The following is a 21,103-nucleotide window of genomic DNA, read 5'->3' on the forward strand; positions in this document are numbered from 1 at the left end:
CTTGTCCTGCCTTTATCCAGGGCATTCTTTACACTACATGCAGAATGATATATCTAAGACATCAATTTGGAATTATAATCAGCATCTCAACCTTAATTGGTTCACAACTAAACCTTGTACTCCCATAGTGTTTTCCGTTGTGATAAATAGCAATTTCGTAATTTCAATTGCCAAGGCCAGAAGTCTTTGGTGTCATCCTTGCCTGCTTGCTTTCTCTCATACCACACATCCAATCCATCATCAAGTCCTGTTGGCTCAACCTTCAGAATATAATCAGAACCCAACCATTTCTCACCACCTCTACAGGCTGTCAACCTAGTCAAGCTACTGTTTGGATTATCTCAATAAGTATATACTCAAGTCCCTGGTGAGTCTTCTAAAACTATGCTCTCCAGTACAGTAGCTGCTAGCCAGCAGTGACTATTGAGCTTTAGAACTATGGGTGATCTGAGTTGAGATGTGTTATAAAAATATATACTGGATATGAAATGATTAGTATACAAAGAGAATGAGAAATATCTCAATAATATTTTGTGTTGATTATATATTGAAACAATAACATTTCGGATAGGTTGGATTAAATAAAATGTGTTATTAGAATTAATTTCTTGTTTCTTTTTACTATTTTAATGTGATTATTAGAATAATTAAAATCACAGATGTGGCCCAATGTTTATATTGCTGTTGGACAGCTCTAAGTCTTTTTTAAATGCAGCAGTCAGAGCTATCCTTTTGAAATGTCAGATCTTTTCATTTGTCAGGCCAAAATCCCAGAGACTTTCCAGCTCGCTTGGGGGAAAAGCCAGTCTTTACAGTGGGCTCCGAGGCCCAGTATGATCCTGGCCCCTCAGCCCCTGTTTCTCCTGCTTCTAAAGTCTCTCCATCTCTTAGGGCCTCCTCGCAAGCCCCACCTGAGGGCCTCTGCATTTACATCGCTCCACCAAGCACGCTCCCCCAACCATGGCTGCGTGGCTCCTTCTTCACTCATTCAGGTGTCAGCTCCAGTGTCCAGATCGACAGTGAGCATTAGAGAGGCTCGTCCTGGACACACCATCTACATCAGCGGTCCACTTCCCCGCACACACTCAGCACGAACCTTTTTGTCTTGTTTTGGCTTCGCTTTGAATCACTTCCCATCACCTGTAGGATGAAGTCCCAATTGCTGAGTATATCTAGGTGTCCCGTTATGATTTAGCCACTTTCTGACTCTCCAGCACATTTCTCACGCTTCCTCTAAGCAACCCACGTGCCACGCATTCCGAATCACTTGCAAGAAACCCCAAATTAGAAAAGAAAGGGATAAAGAATCTTTTAGAGGTGCAAAGGATTATTATTAAATGTAGATATATTCTCATACAGAATTAACATTCCTCAAACTTCAAACATTGGATGGTTTGCAAGTAGCAATAACATTTTAATCCGTTGAATTCCACTGATATCCATCCCATAAAATGTATGTTAATATAATCAACCCCAAAGGCAAATGATATACTCACCAATAGAGACTTAACTCTTTGTGAAAGGATCTCTCCACAAATAAGTTTTCCTTTAACCATACGTATTTTCTTCCACAGCAGCACAGAGTTTTTCTCCTTCTAATTAAAAAGGAAGCATAGCTTATCAATAGCTTATTTGGATACTTCACTATAAGAGAGTTAGGGGAGTTTTTAGAATGGATGTTTCTATTGTGGGTAATCAGAAAAACAATTTATAGCTCCGCGATAAATAAATAAATAAAACTTTCAGAAACGTTTATTGTTCCAGCTCATTAAAATGCCATGTCTTTTGGACAGTATTTCTTAAACGCCATAAAATTAATAGTGTAATTTAAAAGTTTTATTGGCACATATTTAATTTAGCCCAGTATTTAATTGTGCTGTCTCAGACAGGCTGGAAGCCTGGCAGTTAATATTATTTTTCGGTTTTAAAAGGAAAACATTTTCCTCCCGGGCTAGCTTCCCTATTCTTGAATGTGTTCATTTCACACTGCCTTGCATTTTCATGTGCTGAAATCTTGAGACTCTGTCAGAGCTAATCTGGATCTGGTATTTCTTTGTGTTTTAAAATTATGCTGAAATTTCAATTAATAACTAATCATTCCCCTGGCCTGGCAGAACACACCAAACTAAAATCCTATATGTCAGCTATTGGAGCTAAATTTTAAATCTTTCACTTACACGAAGCAAGGACAGGGCAATAAACATTTATTGAGTACCTGCCATATAATAGGCATTGTGCATGGACTCCAAATTATAAAGCACCGTGCATGTTCTCAAATGTAGAAAATCTAACCTTTTCCGTTGTGCCTTCCATAACTGTACTTCATCGTAAACCAATTCCTTTTTCTCTTCAGGGCACTTGCCTTCCACCTACTAGTCCTAACTGTTGGGGACAAAGCACCAAATGGCCTCCCTTGACTCAGTTCATATACTGTGTGCCAGCAGATAGTGTCCTAGATGTGTCCAATTAAAAGGTGGGAAGGCGAGGACAATTTAGCCACTCACGTCTTGGGGCTGTGGTAAGACCCTGAGGTGGGACACGTTCATGGCGATGTCACTGTACGTCACAGCCGTGCTAAGCTCAGGTGGGTGGGAGAGATGCACAGGGACCAGAACCATCTGCTGTATGGGGAATATGTTCAGAATATAAGGGCAGAGCCTTTTTCTTTACTGCCACCATATTGCCTGCACCCAAAAAGCACCCGGTACACAGGTTCGTATGAGTGGCTTAATAAGTATGTATTGAATGAAGATGAAATAATTGTGAGTAAACAGTGAATCCATGAATGAACAAAGCCTTGCCTGAAATTTTCCAAGTGTATTGAATATCTTAGTATGGTTATCAGTATCTTCTTAGATGAGGAAACTCAGGATCTCAAATCTGTGGCTGTCATGATGGCAGCATCCAGGATGTCTCACATCTGTTCAGTGTCTCTCTTTTCTGGATTTGTTGACCATTATCCAGCTTTGAGTTGCTAGTATAATATTTACTTTTAGACTCAGTATTCTCCTTTGCTCCCGAATGATGGTTTAGCTGACATTCATGAAGGCATGATTTGAGTTAAATTTTAAAAGAGGGACAGTATTTCAGTGGGTGAAAACGGGGTGTAGAGAAGACTGCAAACGAACGAAAACATGGGGCTAAGCCGTGTCTGAGTGTGTTTTCAGATAGCAGTGACTTATTAGAGCTTAGGACACACGGAGGTGTCTATATGAGAGTAAGAGGAAATCTTTGAAATGTAACTGGAGCTACAGTTTGCCAGACTGACTCAATAGCAGGCTAAAACATCTTCACGCCCTCATGAAGGGTCCAGTTACTGATTGTTTGTGATGTGCCGCCTCTACAACAAAGCTCCCACTCTGTATTGTACGCTTTATATAAGACCATTCTGCCCCAGTCCTGTTACTTGCCCAAGACCCTAACCCATTTCACCTCTGGCATTTTTTTTTTTTTTTTCCCCTTCTTAATTCCCACTCACTTCATGCTTGGCATTGTTTAACTTTTTATGTGTTCTGTCTTCACTTCTCAACTACATGAGAAGCCAGCCAAGGACAACACTAATTATTTTTATTCCCCTGTGTCAGCAAGCAGAATACATTCACAGGGCAGATGTAGTAAATAGTTGGAAAGTTAAAAGCATCCAGTTCGATGATGCTTATCCAAATCTCTTCTATACGTACATGAATTTGAAAAATAATAAATTTGAGGAAAAAGGTTAGTAGCGTATAGTTGCACAGATTTTAAACTTTGTATACCTGTTTTCTGTATGCACCCAAAGAGGTGAGAAGAATAGAGGGAAGGATATGTATGACAGTGTGGGTGTATTTGTTTTAATGTTTCAGAACTTTGCCATCTGAACCTCAGACAGTGGAAGAATCCAGGTGATCAGACTAGATTTCTTTAGCTTCCACAAACTTTAGAGAATTTAATTAGAAAAATAATCTAAAGGTGTACACATATGTAGATTTTTAATTTGGTATCATTTAAGGCATATAAAAATGACAAAGATATAAATTTTTTGATTAAATCACATACATTTGTTATACTCACCACTGATAATGGAAATGCCTAATACAGATTTCCTTTAAGTTGATGTATTTAGTCATTATAATAGTCACTGTAAGCAGTGCAGTTTTCCTACTAGGAAATTCATTTTTGTTAGATTCCTTTCCTCCCTGCTTTTACCCTGCTCTTTCTTTCTCGCTCTCTCTCTCACACACTCACACCCTCAGTTTTTGCTTCTTTCCTGCATACTTTTGCTTTGAATTATTCTTGATGGAATCTTGTTTTTGCCGGCTTATTTCCTAGATGGGAAGTGATGGAATTTTACGCCTCAGTACTTCAGCTCTAAATAATGAATTCTTTGCATATGCAGCACAAGGCTGGAAACAGCGACTGGCAGAAGGTAAATTTCTATTTTCCATTATTATCTGACATATTTAAGTCAACAGACTGTACTGAGATTTGCACCTTTCTCTGCTTCCCAAGTCATTTCCCCCCCTGAAGTATACTTGAGTAAAAACTCACACACATCCTATTTCAAATGACTTCATTAATTCTTTTGTTATACTTTGCATTTTTTTTTGTTTTTTGTTTTTTTTTTTGTGGTATGCGGGCCTCCCTCTGTTGTGGCCTCTCCCGTCGCGGAGCACAGGCTCCGGACGCGCAGGCTCAGCGGCCATGGCTCACGGGCCCAGCCGCTCCGGGCATGTGGGATCCTCCCAGACCGGGGCGCGAACCCGGTTCCCCTGCATCGGCAGGCGGACGCGCAACCACTGCGCCACCAGGGAAGCCCTACTTTGCATTTTTGATGTCCAGTATTTTTGAAGAAAGCATGACGTTATCTGGAACGTAATAAAAAGTTTTGATATAGCAAGATTTTCTTTGGAATAATCATTTTAATTATGTGTTTGATGCATTGTGTATTCTCTAATGTCCGAGAGCCTGGAAGAATCTTCTTTTAATACAGTCTTCCCCTGAAGCCACCACTTCATCTTATCATTCCTTTAGTCACCAAGCTTCATGAAAGACTAAAAAGTACCCAGTGTTACCACATGTTTACTCCCTTACCCACTCACGTTTTTATGGTTGGGTGGGACCCCACCATACACAATGGGAACAGTCCCTTCTAGAGAATACGATTGGCTTTCTTATTGCAAAGTTCACTTTTCTCAGTCCTTGGCATTTCATGTTCCTTCTCCTATGTCTCACTTGTTATTTACCCCATCTAATTTGAAACCATCTGCCTTCGACATTCATAATATATTTTAAATTGTGTCCCCAGATTACCTTTCTGACAGCCTTTTCTCAGCTTCCTTCAGGAGCTCCTGTTCTTCCACCTGATGGTAAATGGTGATGTCTCCGCCATTCTCTTCCCTGCTATTTGCTTTTGTAACTATTCACATGCTCTAAGAGCCTCATTCAGCTGGTTGCAGCTATATAGCCCACGTGCTGAAAACGTCCAAATCTGGCTGGAACTCCTCTTTCCCGGTCCTTTGCTGCTCCATTCCACAAACCTGCTGGATCTTTCCAGTATCAGGCACCTTAAAACCAAAATGCCAGTATTAAACTCTCTTCCCTTTTAATGTCTACTATTTCTTCTGCCTTCTGTCTACTAAGGTCACCCCTTTTGCTCACAGCTCCTCACTTTGAAACCTTGATGATGTCTTTGTTCCTCTTCCTTCTCCCCAGGTCCATCTGCTTATGAACTGTTACTTGTATCTTTGAATCTTCTTCAACATTCTCAAGATGCTGGCCTGACTGTAATCTCCATCTCTCATCTGTGCTACTCAGTAGCCTCCCAGCCAGTTTCTAAATTGCTTATTTGGCCATATTCCTCCCTCACTGAACACCGCCAGGACCTCCCTCTGTCTCTTACAGGAAAAATTCAGGGCTCTTTAAAACATGTGTTGGGTAATTGACCACCGCCTACCTTTCCTATTTCATTTCATCCTGTGTTCTACTCATAATTGGCCACTCAAAAGTGCATAAATATAGGTATTCATATCTCTGTGCCTTGTGAACTAATTACTTTATGAAAGCTTGGTCATCGTTCAAAAGCTAACTCAAGAATCAGGTTCTATGTATGGTCTTCCCTAATCAATTTAGGGAGGATTAAGTATTTTCCCTACATTTATTCTTATGACCTATACAGGGCTTTCCACATTGTGTTATTGTACTCAACTGTGTGCTTTTTCTTTCACCAGACTGGTTTCATCAAGGACAGTGAATATACACTTTCATTCACAACCCCTAGCACTCAGTACATTTGCTAAATGCTTTAGAGTCTGTCTAAGACTAAATGACTGAGTGATGTTCATAAAAAAAGAAGCTGTAGAAATATTATCAGTACTCAGCTTTTTTACCTTTTGGCATCCATAAAAGTTTATTCAAATTAGTTACATGTTTTCTTTATTAACTGTCAAAACATATGACAACTTTTACTCAATATCTAAGCATTTTCTTTCCAGGAGAGTTTACTCCAGAAATGCAATTGCGGATAAGGCAAGAAATTGAAAAGGAAAAGAAAACAGAGCCCTGGAAAGAAAAATTCTTCGAAAGGTTTTATGGAGAAAAGTAAGTACTAGAGCATTTTCTTCTCATTTCTCTTAGAAGGAAATGAAAATGTAATTCTCTGTTTCACTTAGCACAGTCATATGCTATAAAACTTTATAAACCTGTGATAAAAGGCAATGGTCTCTCAGTGTAAGAAATTGCAGGTAAAATTATAGTGGCATATCAGCACTTAAATTTTTTAAAATGCATTTTCAAGGGTTTATAACTTGTCCATGAAAATTCATTTTGGACTGAAAATAGCACATGAAATTCTATAGAAGTCAATTTTGGCTTTCCTAACTGGATTTTTGTAAAAATCTCCTTTTTTTTTTAAATCTAAGCATTTTCATTAATAAATACATTAGAGATAAGTAGTCTTGGACACATATTTAATTCTCACATTTTTTTCCAAAAATTTTGACTCTCCATATACATTTGTTTAGTCCTTATTTGGGGGAGAGCCTGAGGTATTACCCTTTACTCTATCCATTTTCCTCTTTATGTAAAACCACTTTTTAAAAAACCTATTTTATTCAAGTAGTTAATTTGCAATATGTTAATTTCTGCTGTACAGCAAAGTGATTCAGTTATACCTGTATATACATTATTTTTTATATTCTTTTCCATTATGGTTTATCATAGGATATTGAATATAGTTCCCTGTGCTATACAGTAGGACCTTGTTTATCCATTCTACATATATATATAATAGTTTGCATCTACTAATCCCAAACTCCCAGTCCATCCTGCCCCCAGCCCCACTTGGCAACCAAAAGTCTGTTCTCTGTGTCTATGAATCTGTTTCATAGATAAGTTCATTCGTGTCATATTTTAGATTCCACATATAAGTGATATCATACAGTATTTGTCTTTCTCTGTGTGACTTAACTTCACTTAGTATGATAATCTCTAGGTACATCCGTGTTGCTGTAAATGACATTATTTCATTATTTTTTTATGGCTAGGTAATAGTCCATTGTGTATATCTACACACCACATCTTCTTTATCCATTCATCTTTTGATGGACATTTAGGTTGTTTCCGTGTCTTGGCTATTATGAATAGTGCTGCTATGAACATACGGGTGCATATATCTTTTTGAATTATAGTTTCGTCTGGATATATGCCCATGAGTGGGATTGCTGGATCATATGGCAACTCTATTTTTAGCTTTTTGAGGAACCTCTGTACTGTTCTCCATAGTGACTGCACCAATTTACATGCCCACCAATAGTGTAGGAGGCTATAACCGCTTTTTAATTTATTATTTTTATTTGTGTATGTGTGTGTTTTAAAAATAATACCAGTCACACCTAAGTATCGTAGTGACTGAGCTAATTTGAAAGTAGTTTCTCCTTTGCCTCATGGTTAACAGGAACATATTCTCCTTGGGCAGAATTTGAATCTCACAGACAATCAGATCCCTAAGAAAGAAAGAGGGATTTAAGAGCTGACAATTGACAGCAACTTTAGCTCATCATGGGTAGAAGAATTTGTGCTTTAATTCCCACATACACGATTAATGCTTGAAAGTCATTGTTTTGTGTAAAAGACACTGAGGTGGTTGCAGGCAGCACAACCTGTACCATTTGATCTACTTTCACAAAACTCCCCCTGTAAATGAGGAAAACCGTCAGGGGGTGTCTCACATGAGCGCTCGTCGTAAAAAGACATCACGTGATGAGCAGCCTGCTTACTCGGAGCAGCCTCGCCTCCGGCGAGTTGTCCTAAGTAGCTCTCCTCCTGAGTTCGAGTAGGAAGGCTCCTTTTCAGCTGCTGCCCTAGGACTTTGGATGCATATACATATTTAAGCAAAGCTAAAAGGAGATAATTAATGTCCTTTCTCAAAAATTTAAATTGTGGCAGGCTAGTTACAGGCTAGTTACCAGCAGTATTACGCAAGCCTGGCGGCATCACAATCTTCATTGGAGCTTTTAAAAATAGGTACAGATTTCCGACACCCACCCCAGATGTACTGATGGGTGATCTCCAGGAGTTGAGCCCAGGAATATGTATTTTTAGATGCCTCCCCATCGTGCTGATGTCCAGCAGGATTAAGAACCCTGCCTTCCTCACCTTTTCTGACAAAGGGAATGTTGGGAGCACTCTTGTCAGTAATGGCAGAAGCATAACCAAGTTAGTTACCTCCAAAAAACTGGTCCTTCATTTTTGTTGAGTGTTGGGCCTGTGCTTTTATTAATTCAGTATTCATGCGGCATCACCTCCGTGCCACACACTATCCTAGATGCCGGAGAGCCTGCATTGTAGAGACCATACAGAGAGTTTTTCCTCAGTCAGCAAATAATCATTGAACATACTCTGGCTCTGATAGGTTTCTAAGAGCTTTGCAAATATTGTTTCACTTAACCCTCCCAACAGTCCTATAAGGTGGGTACCATTATTATTCTTATTTTAAAAAGGGTTTAGGAAACTGAGAGGCAGTGAAACTAAGTAATTTCCCCAGTTTTACATAGTGTGGTTAAGTCATTGGCTCACGTGCAAATCCATCTCAGAAAAATTCACACACCTACAATTTTCTACATAAAATTTGGGGGGTCCGTAGACTCTCATGGATAACAGGTTAAAGACTCCTGTCCTGGAAAGGTGACAGCTACCATACTGTGAGTAAACATGACTCCCCATCAGCATCACTGAGTTCTGAATACAAACAGTTCTTTTACTTGATTGACCCTTTTTCTTGCTGTAGTTTATCCATAGAGTTTCTGTCCCCTTACATCCCTGGACTTCTTGCTTGTCTTTTCCTATATTTGATTACATATTGGACGACTGATGTATTTTGGACATTTCCTTGACTAATTTCCTTCTAATTTTGTTACTTCTAGATTACCTACATTCCCTCAGTATGTGAGGGATATTTTCCTAGCATCAGATAATTTTCAGTTGACTGACACCATGTGCCTTCTCATTGTTCTAAGTTTTCCCAAGAATGTTACCACTGAAATTCAGCTTTAGTTAAGATCTGTCTGATTTAGTTTTCTGCTCTTTGAGATCTTTATTTTGGTTCTTATTGGCTTATCCTGCCTATAATACAGTACTGTCCTATATTCATTTTAATTACTTGTAGGGATCCCATGTATATGCTAACTCAAAATTATAGGAGTTGGTCTGTTGATTTGCGGTCTAGATTTCAGGCGGTCAGAGTTTTCCTTTGTGTGGTTATGTGGTGTGCTGTGAACGTCTTCCTTCTATGCCTTATGCCACCTTAAATCTATTTTCCCTTGAAAATAATAAAATGTTTACATGTATGTTTTATACAGTGCTGTTTCCCATATGAGATATATATATTATATACATATATGATATTTAATAATATTAGATATACTTAATAATATTCTTATTAATCAACTAGATGAAATTTGGCTGCCAGTGGGTAGATTCTGTGTGTTCTCCATCTAACCTAGTATCAGTGGTATCTCTGTTTGATCTGACCCCAGGAGGCCTTATTCCTAGCTGATTATTCTGCTCTAAACTCATCTGTAGTGTAGTTATATTATTCTGTTCCTCTCACTATAATATAAATTGTGGTTTAATTTGAACCCATCTTAGGGAAAGTTGAAAGAAAAGAGACTAATTATGAAGGAAGTGTCCTCTATCTTCCTTTCTCAGCTTTCTGAATTTTAGAGAAGAACACAATGATCAAATACCCAAAAAGTGTATTCAATTTTATTTCCCTTTCATTTTGAGGATTTAATTTAACTAAAAGGTTGAAGAAGATTTTACTGAGGTATTTTCCTGTTATAGCTGTATTTCCTCACTCAAATATGTTTCTTCCTCTGGGAATGCTCTCTCTTTTGCTCATCTTTGTAATTGCCTGTACTCTAATTTAACTTCATTTAGAACAGCATATTTCCCTACCATCTGATGCTGCCATTGTAACTTAGTATGACAGGAAATAGTGATTTACAATATTGTTGATTGCAATTCTGATAAACTTTACCTTATGACCTGAACATTAGGCTGGGCTATTTCTTGATATTCTACACTAACTTTTTATGGAATATCTTTACAGTAAGAGATCTACGTGAAAGAATTTTAAAAAGTCTTGCCTCACATGAATGTAATCTAGTAGAATCAACTTTGATGACCCCAAATATGTTTATTATTCTTTAGTGAAATTTCCATCTTGTCTTAGGTTAGACACTTAGAAATTGTACTAAAATATGGTTATGGACACCTTTTACATTGGGTTAAGAGAGCTGAATCTTTGGAAGTCATTTCCATTTCAAGATTTTACAACATACCCATCTTCCATTGATCTTAATTATTTGGTTATGTTGCATCCTTTAAGGACTATGTAATTTTCTATTATAAGGACATATTTCTACTTTCTGACTTTAAAAAATTTAGGTCTTATACATTCTTTTACTTTTCAGCCCATATTTTTAAAAATCTTTTTAGTATGCAATCTCCCTTGCTTACAGAATAAAAATCAATACGTTTTAAACAGAAGTAGAGTTTATTTTCGTTATGATTATAAAAGCAGTAGAAAAACTAATCCATCATAAACTAGTTTACATAAGCTAAACATGTTACTTAGTGATTATAAAATTAATTTTATGCATTTACTTCTATGAATACTATATTTGGTGAGAGATCCAAGTTGTACCTTTCATGTTTTGTGGTTGAACAATAATTTAATATTTCTAATTTCTGTTCAGGTTGGGCATGTCAAGAGAGGACTCTGTAAAGCTCACATCTGGACCAAACAATGATGGAGCTGAAAGTAGTTCTTCATGTGGGACCTCTGGCCTTCCTGGTCTATCTGCACAGACTCCCTTGAAAGAACAACAGCCAAAAAGCATGAAAAGTCCAACCTCTCCAGAGCCTGATTTCTGTGCTACACTTTGTCCCATGGTAGACGTAGGTAAAGATGTAATGACAGAGTCAGAATCAGAGGACATCTTGATCCCCGAAGAATCTGTGATTCAGGAGGAAATTGAGGAAGAGGTAGAGACTAGCATCTGTGAGTGCCAGGATGAGAATCACAAGACAATACCTGAATTTTCTGAGGAGTCAGAAAGTCCAGCCAACTCTCACGAGGAGCCCCAAATAGCACCCCCTGAAGATAACTTGGAATCCTGTGTTATAATGAATGATGTTTTAGAAACTTTGCCTCATGTTGAAGTTAAAGTGGAAGAGAAATCAGAATCTCCCCAGGAAGAGATGTCAGTTGTCATTGATCCGCTAGAAGTCTGTGACTCTCTCGTTCCTTCCACTTCATCTGTGACTCATGTCAATGACACAGAACATAAGGAGCCAGAAACTGCACTAGAGACCAACACTCCAAAAATTAAAACAGGGTCATCGTCTTTAGAAGGCCAATTTCCAAGTGAAGGAATTGCTGTAGATATGGAGCTGCAGAGTGATCCTGATGAACAGCTTTCTGAAAATGCTTGCATCTCTGAAACGTCCTTCTCTTCTGAGAGCCCAGAGGGAGCCTGTACCAGCCTGACATCCCCTGGAGGGGAAACCCAATCCACTTCAGAAGAATCATGTACCCCAGCCTCCCTTGAGACAACGTTTTGCTCTGAGGTGTCCAGCACTGAAAATGTGGACAAATATAATCAGCGAAATGCCACTGATGAAAATCTTCATGCATCTTTGATGTCAGAAATCTCTCCAATATCCACTTCACCTGAAATATCAGAAGCGTCTTTGATGTCCAATTTACCGTTAACATCTGAAGCATCCCCAGTATCAAATTTACCTTTGACATCAGAAACCTCTCCCATGTCTGATTTACCTTTGACATCAGAAACTTCTTCAGTGTCTTCCATGCTTCTCACATCTGAGACCACTTTTATATCCAGTTTGCCACTTCCTTCAGAAACATCTCCAATTTCCAGTTCTTCCATGAATGAAAGAGTGATGCATCAACAAAGAAAGTCAACTTCCATATCTGAAGAACCACTCTCCCCCCAGAAGGATGAAGGTTCTGCCCCTGCCAAGCCCCTGGGAGAGAGCCTTACCTCTCAGCAGAAGACTCCATCAAATACTCCTGAACCTATCAAAATGGGTTCTTCTTCCATTGCTCCTGAAGCATATTCATCAGAAGAATTGCACAATAAGCCCCTGAATCAGCAGCCTTGTAAATCACATGTTGAAACTGAGAAGCCCTATCCCGCTTCGATTCCAGAACTTCCTTCTACAGAAATGATAAAAGTTAAGAATCATAATGTCCTGCAAAGAACAGAAAAGAAAGCGATGTCTTCCCCATTGGAATTACCTGTCTTTTCTGAAGAGACAGAGAGTAAGGGAAATGAGCTCCCATCAGCTAAATTACAGGACAAGCAATACATCTCATCGGTGGATAAGGCTTCATTTTCAGAAGGCTCTAGAAATAAAATGCATAAGCCAGGGAGCTCACAGAATCGGTTGGAGACCTCTCATACTTCCAAGTTGTCAGAGCCCTCCAAGTCCCCAGATGGGGTAAGAAATGAAAGCAGAGAATCTGAGATATCGAAGAGGAAAACCGCAGAGCATCACAGCTTTGGGATCTGTAAGGAGAAGAGGGCTAGGATAGAAGATGACCAGTCAAGCCGGAACATCTCATCCAGCAGTCCATCTGAGAAAGAACAGCCTCCAAGAGAGGAACCAAGGGTTCCACCTCTCAAGGTATGGTATTTTTTTTTTTAAAAAAAAGGAAATTCCATAGATAGGCTTTTTCTATTTAGATACTTAATTTTTCAAAAATAAATGTAGCAGTTTATAATCTAATACTCCCAGCACCAGTCTAATATTAAATGATCCTTTTTCAGACTGCGTTGAGCTCATACAATAAGTTTAGATAGATGTACATATTTAGACCTTGGCATTTAAGGCAAAAGAAGGGGGGAGGGAGAACAGGGCCTGGAGGAGCCCACAGGCCACTGAGATACAGGGTCTCTGGGGGACTCCACAGTGTAGGACAGAGACCTATATAAACTTGGAAAAATTTGAAAGATAATTCAGCATCCTATAAAAGTTCAGTAGGACTAGAGAAAGCAGTAGTCAAAAGTCAGAGGCTTGCACTCAAGAAATGAAGGTACGTGTTATCTCTTCATTCATTTTCCAGCAAATGTTGAACACCCCCTCTGCCTAGCAGAGAGGAGCTAGCTTCTGAAAGAGCCTCATTAAATATTTCTTGAATAAATCAATGAAATCACCCTGAGGAAAATGCTATAGATACATAGGTATACAAATCCTACTATTTTATTTCCAAAATAATAAAGAAGTATTTAACTTCACACAATAATAAAGCCTGTAGACAAACATTCCTATTTATATATTTTGTTTTGATCCCAGGTAGATTTTAGCTCTCAGAAAACAACTCTTGTATATAAATTGACTCTGCCTAACTAAACTAGAAATTAAGGTTAACTCAAAGAATTACAAACGTACTCAAGATTTGTTTTTCTTAATCTTTCTCTTTATTTTGCTCTGCTCTGACATCTACTTTTAATATGTGACTCATGATCTCCCTAAGGTTGACTTTTAGGGGTGTGATTGTAATTATTCTATTTAATAAAGCAGTCCCTATTAAATAAGATTCTAGAGATACAAAAAATGAATATTAAGCTCCCATTAAAACCCTACTATGGGGCTTCCCTGGTGGCGCAGTGGTTGGGAGTCCGCCTGCCGATGCGGGGGGCGCGGGTTCGTGCCCCGGTCCGGGAGGGTCCCGCGTGCCGCGGGGCGGCTGGGCCCGTGGGCCGTGGCTGCTGGGCCTGCGCGTCCGGAGCCTGTGCTCCGCGGCGGGAGGGGCCGCGGCGGTGGGAGGCCCGCGTACCGCAAAAAAAAAAAAAAAAAAAACAAAACAAACAAAAAAAAAAAACCCTACTATGCATTTTAATTTCTGAAGCAATGAAAAGAAAAATATAAGCATGCTTTCCATAGGAAATATTTTTAAACATTTCAGTCTAATTTTTTTGTCAAAAGCTTATTTTCAAAGTGATATACACTTTATGTAAAGATAGATGGATAGAGAGATACAATAAATATATTTAATGTTCGTTAGGCTTAATGTTTTTAATTCTTTAAGGGAAATATTTAAAAGGTAAAACTGAATTCTTTTTCTAAATTCATCTATCTTTGGAACCTTTGGATTAGAAGAGAGCCATCAGAAATTTGAAAATGAGAAACGAGATAGCTCAGGAAGATAATCCATCTACCAAAGTACTAAAGCATAATTCCAAATTGATACGATCTTGTAGTATGTGTTAGGTATTTAGAATGTCAATATATGTAAATGCACATATGTTAAGAAGAGAGGTGTAAGTTTTGTAGGAAAATTTTTTCTAAAGGAAAAAATATAAGGAAATATAGTACGTGTCAACAGCACAGAATGGGGAGCCCAAAGGCTCTGTCACTCCCTAGTTATATGAACCCAGGCCAGCCCATCTCCAGGGGCTCAGTTTTTTCAACTGTAAACGAAGGGCTTTAACTAGATCCCTGCCAGCTCTAGAAATCTGTGACTCTGGGAATATTCTTAGTGACTAAAGCATCATAGGCATTGCTTTGGGATGTTTGTTGTTAGGTCTTGTGCCTCATGAATTTGGTGATGACCGAGTCTCTTAATTAGATGAGTGGGTGACCAGTGTGGGTTAGCACATTTACTAAATTCAGCAGATTGTAGATTTCCAATATCAAATAAACTGCCCAACCCATACTCTCTTTTGGAGGCAGAAAACTAGAGTTGCCCTTGCTTTCAAGGAAACGTAATAATAATAATAAAATCCCTTTGGAAAGCAAAGCACTTTCACAAGTAGAGTCTCATTCCATCTTTATAACACCTCTGTGAAAGAAATAGACCAGAAATAACTAGTCTTACTGTTTACAGTTTAAAAAGTCATATTGTGTGCTTATTATTTATATATATGGTGGCATGCTAGGTGGTATGGGACCACATAAAACCTACAGAGTCTCTGACTCGGGGAGGTTATTGGAGAAACTGAAGTACACAGTGATTTGCCTAGGTTCACAGCATTCCTTTGTGTCAAGCCAGGCTGAGAATTCTAGTCTTCTGACCCTTGGTTAGGGCTTTTTCCTTTTTCCTTTGTGTCAAATTAAGACAGATAAATTAAGGCAGATAAGTTCAAATAGAGTTTTGAATATCTCTATGCTTCCCGGCTGGCCTGAGTGTCTTCATGCCAGCCAGGAAGATAAGTTGAAAGCTTACTATTTCTAACTCTTTTTAGCGCACTTCATTTTAAGAAGCCTGGGTTTTGTTTCCATTTATATGAGGCTTTAAAAGACATTTCATTTCCATGCCAAATGAAGTCACCGGTTAATACTTTATGGATTAAAAACAGAGGTTAAAATTTTTAATTTTCACATTCGTGCTGCGTTTATTGCTGCTTTATACCCCAAAGGCCCATTCAGGGTATTAGGTGCCGTTCTTACCCCCTTAGGAGAGGATGCGGCTACTCGCCGCCCTCGCGTGCCTGTGTCCTCACGTCCCTCTGTGATCACGTACACATGCGCCTTGTCTGTGATTGTGTACACGCACTTTATCTTTCCATTTTCCCCCTTCCTGTAGATCCAGCTTTCCAAAATCGGGCCACCCTTTATTATCAAGAGCCAACCAGTCTCCAAATCAGAGGCTCGCGCGTCATCTGGCACATCGGTCAGTGGCGGGAGGAACACGGGAGCCAGGACCCTGGCGGACATCAAGGCCCGAGCCCAGCAAGCAAGGGCCCAGCGAGAGGCGGCGGCAGCGGCAGCCGTGGCGGCGGCCGCGAGCATCGTTTCGGGAGCTATGGGGAGCCCGGGAGAGGGCGGAAAGGCCAGAACTCTGGCGCATATCAAAGAGCAGACGAAGGTGAAGCTCTTCGCAAAGCATCAAGCCCGAGCCCACCTCTTCCAGAACACTAAAGAGCCTCGGTTGCCTCCGCTCGGCTCAAAGGAAGGGCCTCCAAGCTTAGAAGTCTCTTCTGTCCCTGAAACAAAAATCGAAGGCTCGCCTGGTGTCATCATTGTCAATCCAAACTGCCGATCTCCCAGCAACAAGGCTGCGCACCTCCGGGAGCCCACCACTGTACTACAGCAGTCTCTCAACCCGACCAAACTTCCAGAAATTGCCACGGACTTATCTGTGCATAGTTCTGACGAAAACACACCTGTGTCACACTTGTCTGAGAAAATTGTTTCATCTACCTCTTCTGAAAATAGCAGTGTGCCCATGCTTTTTAATAAAAATCCCGTCCCTGTGTCTGTCTGCAGCACTGCTATGTCGGGAGCAATTAAAGAACATCCCTTTGTGAGTTCTGTTGATAAATCCTCTGTCCTAATGTCTGTTGACAGTGCAAACACTACAATTTCTGCTTGTAACATAAGCATGTTAAAAACCATCCAGGGAACGGACACTCCATGCATAGCCATTATACCAAAATGTATCGAGAGCACCCCTCTTCCGGCCACCACAGAGGGCTCCAGCGCAGCGAGCCCCCGGGATGACAAGCAGTTACTGGCACCCAGCAGCAGCGCTGGCAGCCTAGTCTCCAGTCAGTACACCTCTGTGCCAACTCCCTCCGTTGGAAGCAACTTGCCAAACCATCTCTCCACTAGCTCTGTCTTGATTCCCCCAACGGGAATGAACAACAGATTTCCTTCTGAGAAGATAGCCATGCCTGGGAGCGAAGAACAGGCCACCATGTCCATGGGCACCACTGTGAGAGCCGCCCTCGGCTGCAGGGACCCCGTCGCAGTCACTGACGCCCTGGTGGCACGCCCACCTGTCGCAGCGTTTACTGCAAGCATGCTGACGGTAAACCCTTACGACAGTCCTCCCACGTTAAGTGCTGAAAGCTTGGACAAAACTTCAGGGACTCGGAACAGGGCAGACACTTCCGGGAGACCTCAGCCACCCCAGGGGGGCTTCGCACCAGCAGCCATAAACCGCTCGATTCCGTGTAAAGTCATCGTCGACCACAGCACCACGCTGACCTCCACGTCGTCTCTGACTGTCTCTCTCGAGAGCACGGAAGCCGGCGTGGACCTCCAGAGCAGGTCCGGGAGGACGGAAGCAGCCGTCCAGCCCGTGGCCTGTCCGCAGGTGTCTGTCATCAGCAGGCCCGAGCCGGTTGCAAGTGAAGGCGGAGATCACGGTCCCAGTTTCATTGCTGCTTCCGCGGCAAAACAAGACAGTCAAACGATGCAGGCCACCTGCCCGGGTCTCCGTGAAGGACCCCTCGTGGTTCCAGATAACTTAAACGCGGGGACTCCTCTGAGTCACAGCTTTGCTGAGCAGGCGCGTGGCATAACCACGTTCAAAAGTGAAGCCGACACAACCTGTAGCCATCAGTATAACCCGGGCGGCCGGATCTGCTGGGGCGAGGACGGGGTGAGGAGCGCAGGACAGCCTCTGCTCAGCCACCCTGGTTCCAGTAAACAGAAGGAATATCTGGAGCAGGGCTGTCCGAAGGCCATCAAGACCGAGCACGCCAGTTCCTCGCATGTGGCGGAGCTTCACCCCAGGAATCTCATCACAAGCGTCCCTCTCCCAGTGAAGTCCGAACCTCACGACGTGGACAAGGGCTTTAGGATGGACGCCGACGACTTCCCTGGCCCTGAGCTGCATCCTCCAGCTGCAGGGGCAGCCCCGAGTGTGCAACAGACGCAGACCGTGCAGGCCCCCGCCTCTGGTCCCATGGAAGGGGCCATCTCTCTGGCTACAGACACCCTGAAAAGAGTTCCCAGTGCAGGGAGCTCCAGCTGCCGTCTGTCATCGGTGGAGGCGAACAATCCCCTCGTCACACAGTTACTCCAGGGCAAATTGCCTTTGGAAAAAGTGTTGCCCCAGCCCAGACTGGGAGCCAAGCTCGAAATCAACAGGCTTCCTCTGCCTCTTCAAACTACCTCAGTGGGTAAAACAGCCCCCGAGAGGAACGTGGTTGAAATGCCCCCTAGCTCTCCCAATCCAGACGGGAAAGGCTACCTGGCAGGAGCTCTCGCACCACTACAAATGAGGAAGCGGGAGAACCACCCCAAGAAGAGAGTCGCCAGGACCGGGGGGGAACACACTCAAGTGAAATGTGAGCCAGGGAAGCTGTTGGCGGACCCAGATGTGAAAGGGGTGCCATGTGTCATCAGCTCCGGCATGAATCAGCTGGGACTCAGCCAGCCGCTGAAGCAGGAGTGGCTGAACAAGCACCCTGTGCAGAGCAAGATGGCTCACAGCCCTGAGGTCAAACAGCAGAAGCGGCTGCTCCCCTCGTGTAGCTTCCAGCAGAACCTGTTTCACGTCGACAAGAACGACGGCTTCCACCCCGACGCTGGGACCTCCCACAGACAGCAGTTTTACCAAATGCCTCTGGCTGCCAGGGGCCCCATTCCTACCGCGGCTCTGTTACCGGCCTCTGCCAAAGCCCCCGTGGGCTGTAACACGTTTTCCTTCAATAGGCATCTTGAGCAAAAGGGACTGGGAGAGGTTGGCCTTTCCTCAGCACCTCACCAGCTAAGGTTAGCCAATATGGTGCCCCCCAACATGCCCATTAAAGAAGGTGATGACATGGGAGGGACCCCGCACGGGGTGCCGCACAAAGCACTAGTGCATCCCCCGCCCCCTTCCCCCTTGGCTTTGCCCCCACCACCCCCGCCGCCGCCGCCGCCGCCGCCACCGCCACTACCTCCACCTCTTCCTAATCCAGACGTCCCCGCCGATCAAAAACAACCGCCAGTTACCATGGAAACCACTAAGAGACTTAGTTGGCCACAGTCCACGGGCATATGTAGCAATATAAAATCGGAACCTCTTTCTTTTGAGGAAGGTTTAAGCAGCAGCTGTGAACTGGGCATGAAACAAGTTTCCTATGACCAGAATGAAATGAAAGAACAGTTGAAGGCGTTTGCGCTGAAAAATGCAGATTTCTCTTCCTATTTGCTTTCTGAGCCACAGAAGCCTTTTACCCAATTAGCTGCTCAGAAAATGCAGGTGCAGCAACAACAGCAGCTCTGTGGAAATTATCCAACAATACACTTCGGTAGCACGAGCTTCAAAAGGGCAGCATCTGCAATTGAAAAGTCCATTGGGATTTTGGGAAGTGGCTCCAATCCCACCACGGGTCTGCCTGGTCAGAACGCTCAGACGCCCGTTCAGAACTTTGCCGACAGCAGCAACGCAGATGAGTTGGAACTGAAATGCTCTTGCCGGCTGAAAGCCATGATTGTGTGCAAAGGCTGCGGGGCCTTCTGCCACGACGACTGCATAGGGCCTTCTAAACTCTGTGTAGCTTGCCTGGTTGTGCGATAAGAGCTGAGTGAAAGATGCAGTATCCCTTTTCACCACGGAAAAGCCAAACGGCGTCAGCAACAACAAATTGAACAGCTCGGTGGTTTATAGCGTGCTAATTTATTTTCCTTTGGAACAGATGATCTTTTCTCTAGATGATTATTTTCTTGCATTTCTGGGAAAGGAGAGATCGCATTCCAGCCGAGGGGCTCAACAGCATGTCTTTTACATATTTAGTTGCCATTTGCAGCTTTGGAAAATTTCTATTCGTGTGTATACAGGTCACTCCCAATTTGTTTCTTTCTTTTTTTAATCCAGCTGTAGATAGGAAAAGGACATTTTAAACTACTTAATGGTAACCAGAAATGGAGATGTGGAGAGAGATCGGTAACAGCAATTTAAGGTGGTGATGCATTCTTCTGTAGATTAACCATTACAGCGAGGGTTCCAACAGTTGACTCCTTTGGACCTACCTTTACCGTAGTGAATACATCATATTTGGAAAAGGGAATCTGATTTAAGTGTATGATTCCTTGTATTTACTCATATCACAAAAGATATTAAAGGAGGTATGCCATTAATGAACTCCACTGTCCTTATTCTCTTTCCTCCCTTTTGACTCTTGTCAGAGACTGGCAGATTCTCTGGTTCTGCCTTGGACATGGTACACATATTGTAGTGAAATGTCTTTTCCACCTGAAATTGCAGTGTGGGCCTCATGCCCAGCAATCTGGTTCAAGCCCTTTGACACCCGAGACTGTAAGATCAGTTGGACAACAGAGAGCCGTAGGCCCAGAGGATTTCAGAGCTTCAAGTGTGGCTTCTAAGAGCAAGTATGAAAAAAAATGCCCTAAAATTAAAAGCAAACAAGTAAAATGCTGTGTATGCAAACACACCTAAATGGGTTGGCGATGTAAATATTGGTACATTCTATTCACTCTAATACAATTACTAGATGTTAAAATTGGGGGGAAATAATCGTAACCCTTTATTGATGACACCAGTGCATTCTGGCTTCCGAGTCTGCAGAGGTTGGCCACCTCTTTTTTTAAAGTGTCATTGATGATGAGAGGGACTATGGAAGGCTGAAGCGTCAACATTTTTCTGAACAGTTCTTTCCTCGTGAGTCACGATCTATGTAATTACATGTGACTCTAAACTAGCCCTTATTTTAAAAAATTGTTCCGGGTGTTGCATGTTTTGTTTCCCGCCCCCGCCCCCCCTCAGGTGAATTCAGTGCATTCTTCATATTTGGGGGAGCGGAACTGCTTTTGAAAAAGGGATACTGCATCTTACAGCTATTGTCAGTGTTTATCCAGT

General features: G+C 42.0%; 1 protein-coding gene across 1 annotated transcript in view; it reads left to right on the plus strand.

The window, feature by feature from the left end:
* ASXL3 (ASXL transcriptional regulator 3) overlaps positions 1-19,804 on the plus strand; it is a 167,517-nt gene extending 147,713 nt beyond the window's left edge. Inside the window, exons 15-18 of the mRNA XM_055080336.1 lie at positions 4,309-4,405; positions 6,471-6,576; positions 11,235-13,191; positions 16,094-19,804. Of these exons, the coding sequence (XP_054936311.1) occupies positions 4,309-4,405; positions 6,471-6,576; positions 11,235-13,191; positions 16,094-19,804 (5,871 nt within the window). The remainder of the gene's footprint in view (positions 1-4,308; positions 4,406-6,470; positions 6,577-11,234; positions 13,192-16,093) is intronic.
* Positions 19,805-21,103: the final 1,299 nt, after the last annotated feature.

Source organism: Physeter macrocephalus, chromosome 19 (assembly GCF_002837175.3).
Source record: "Physeter macrocephalus isolate SW-GA chromosome 19, ASM283717v5, whole genome shotgun sequence".
Taxonomy (NCBI): domain Eukaryota; kingdom Metazoa; phylum Chordata; class Mammalia; order Artiodactyla; family Physeteridae; genus Physeter; species Physeter macrocephalus.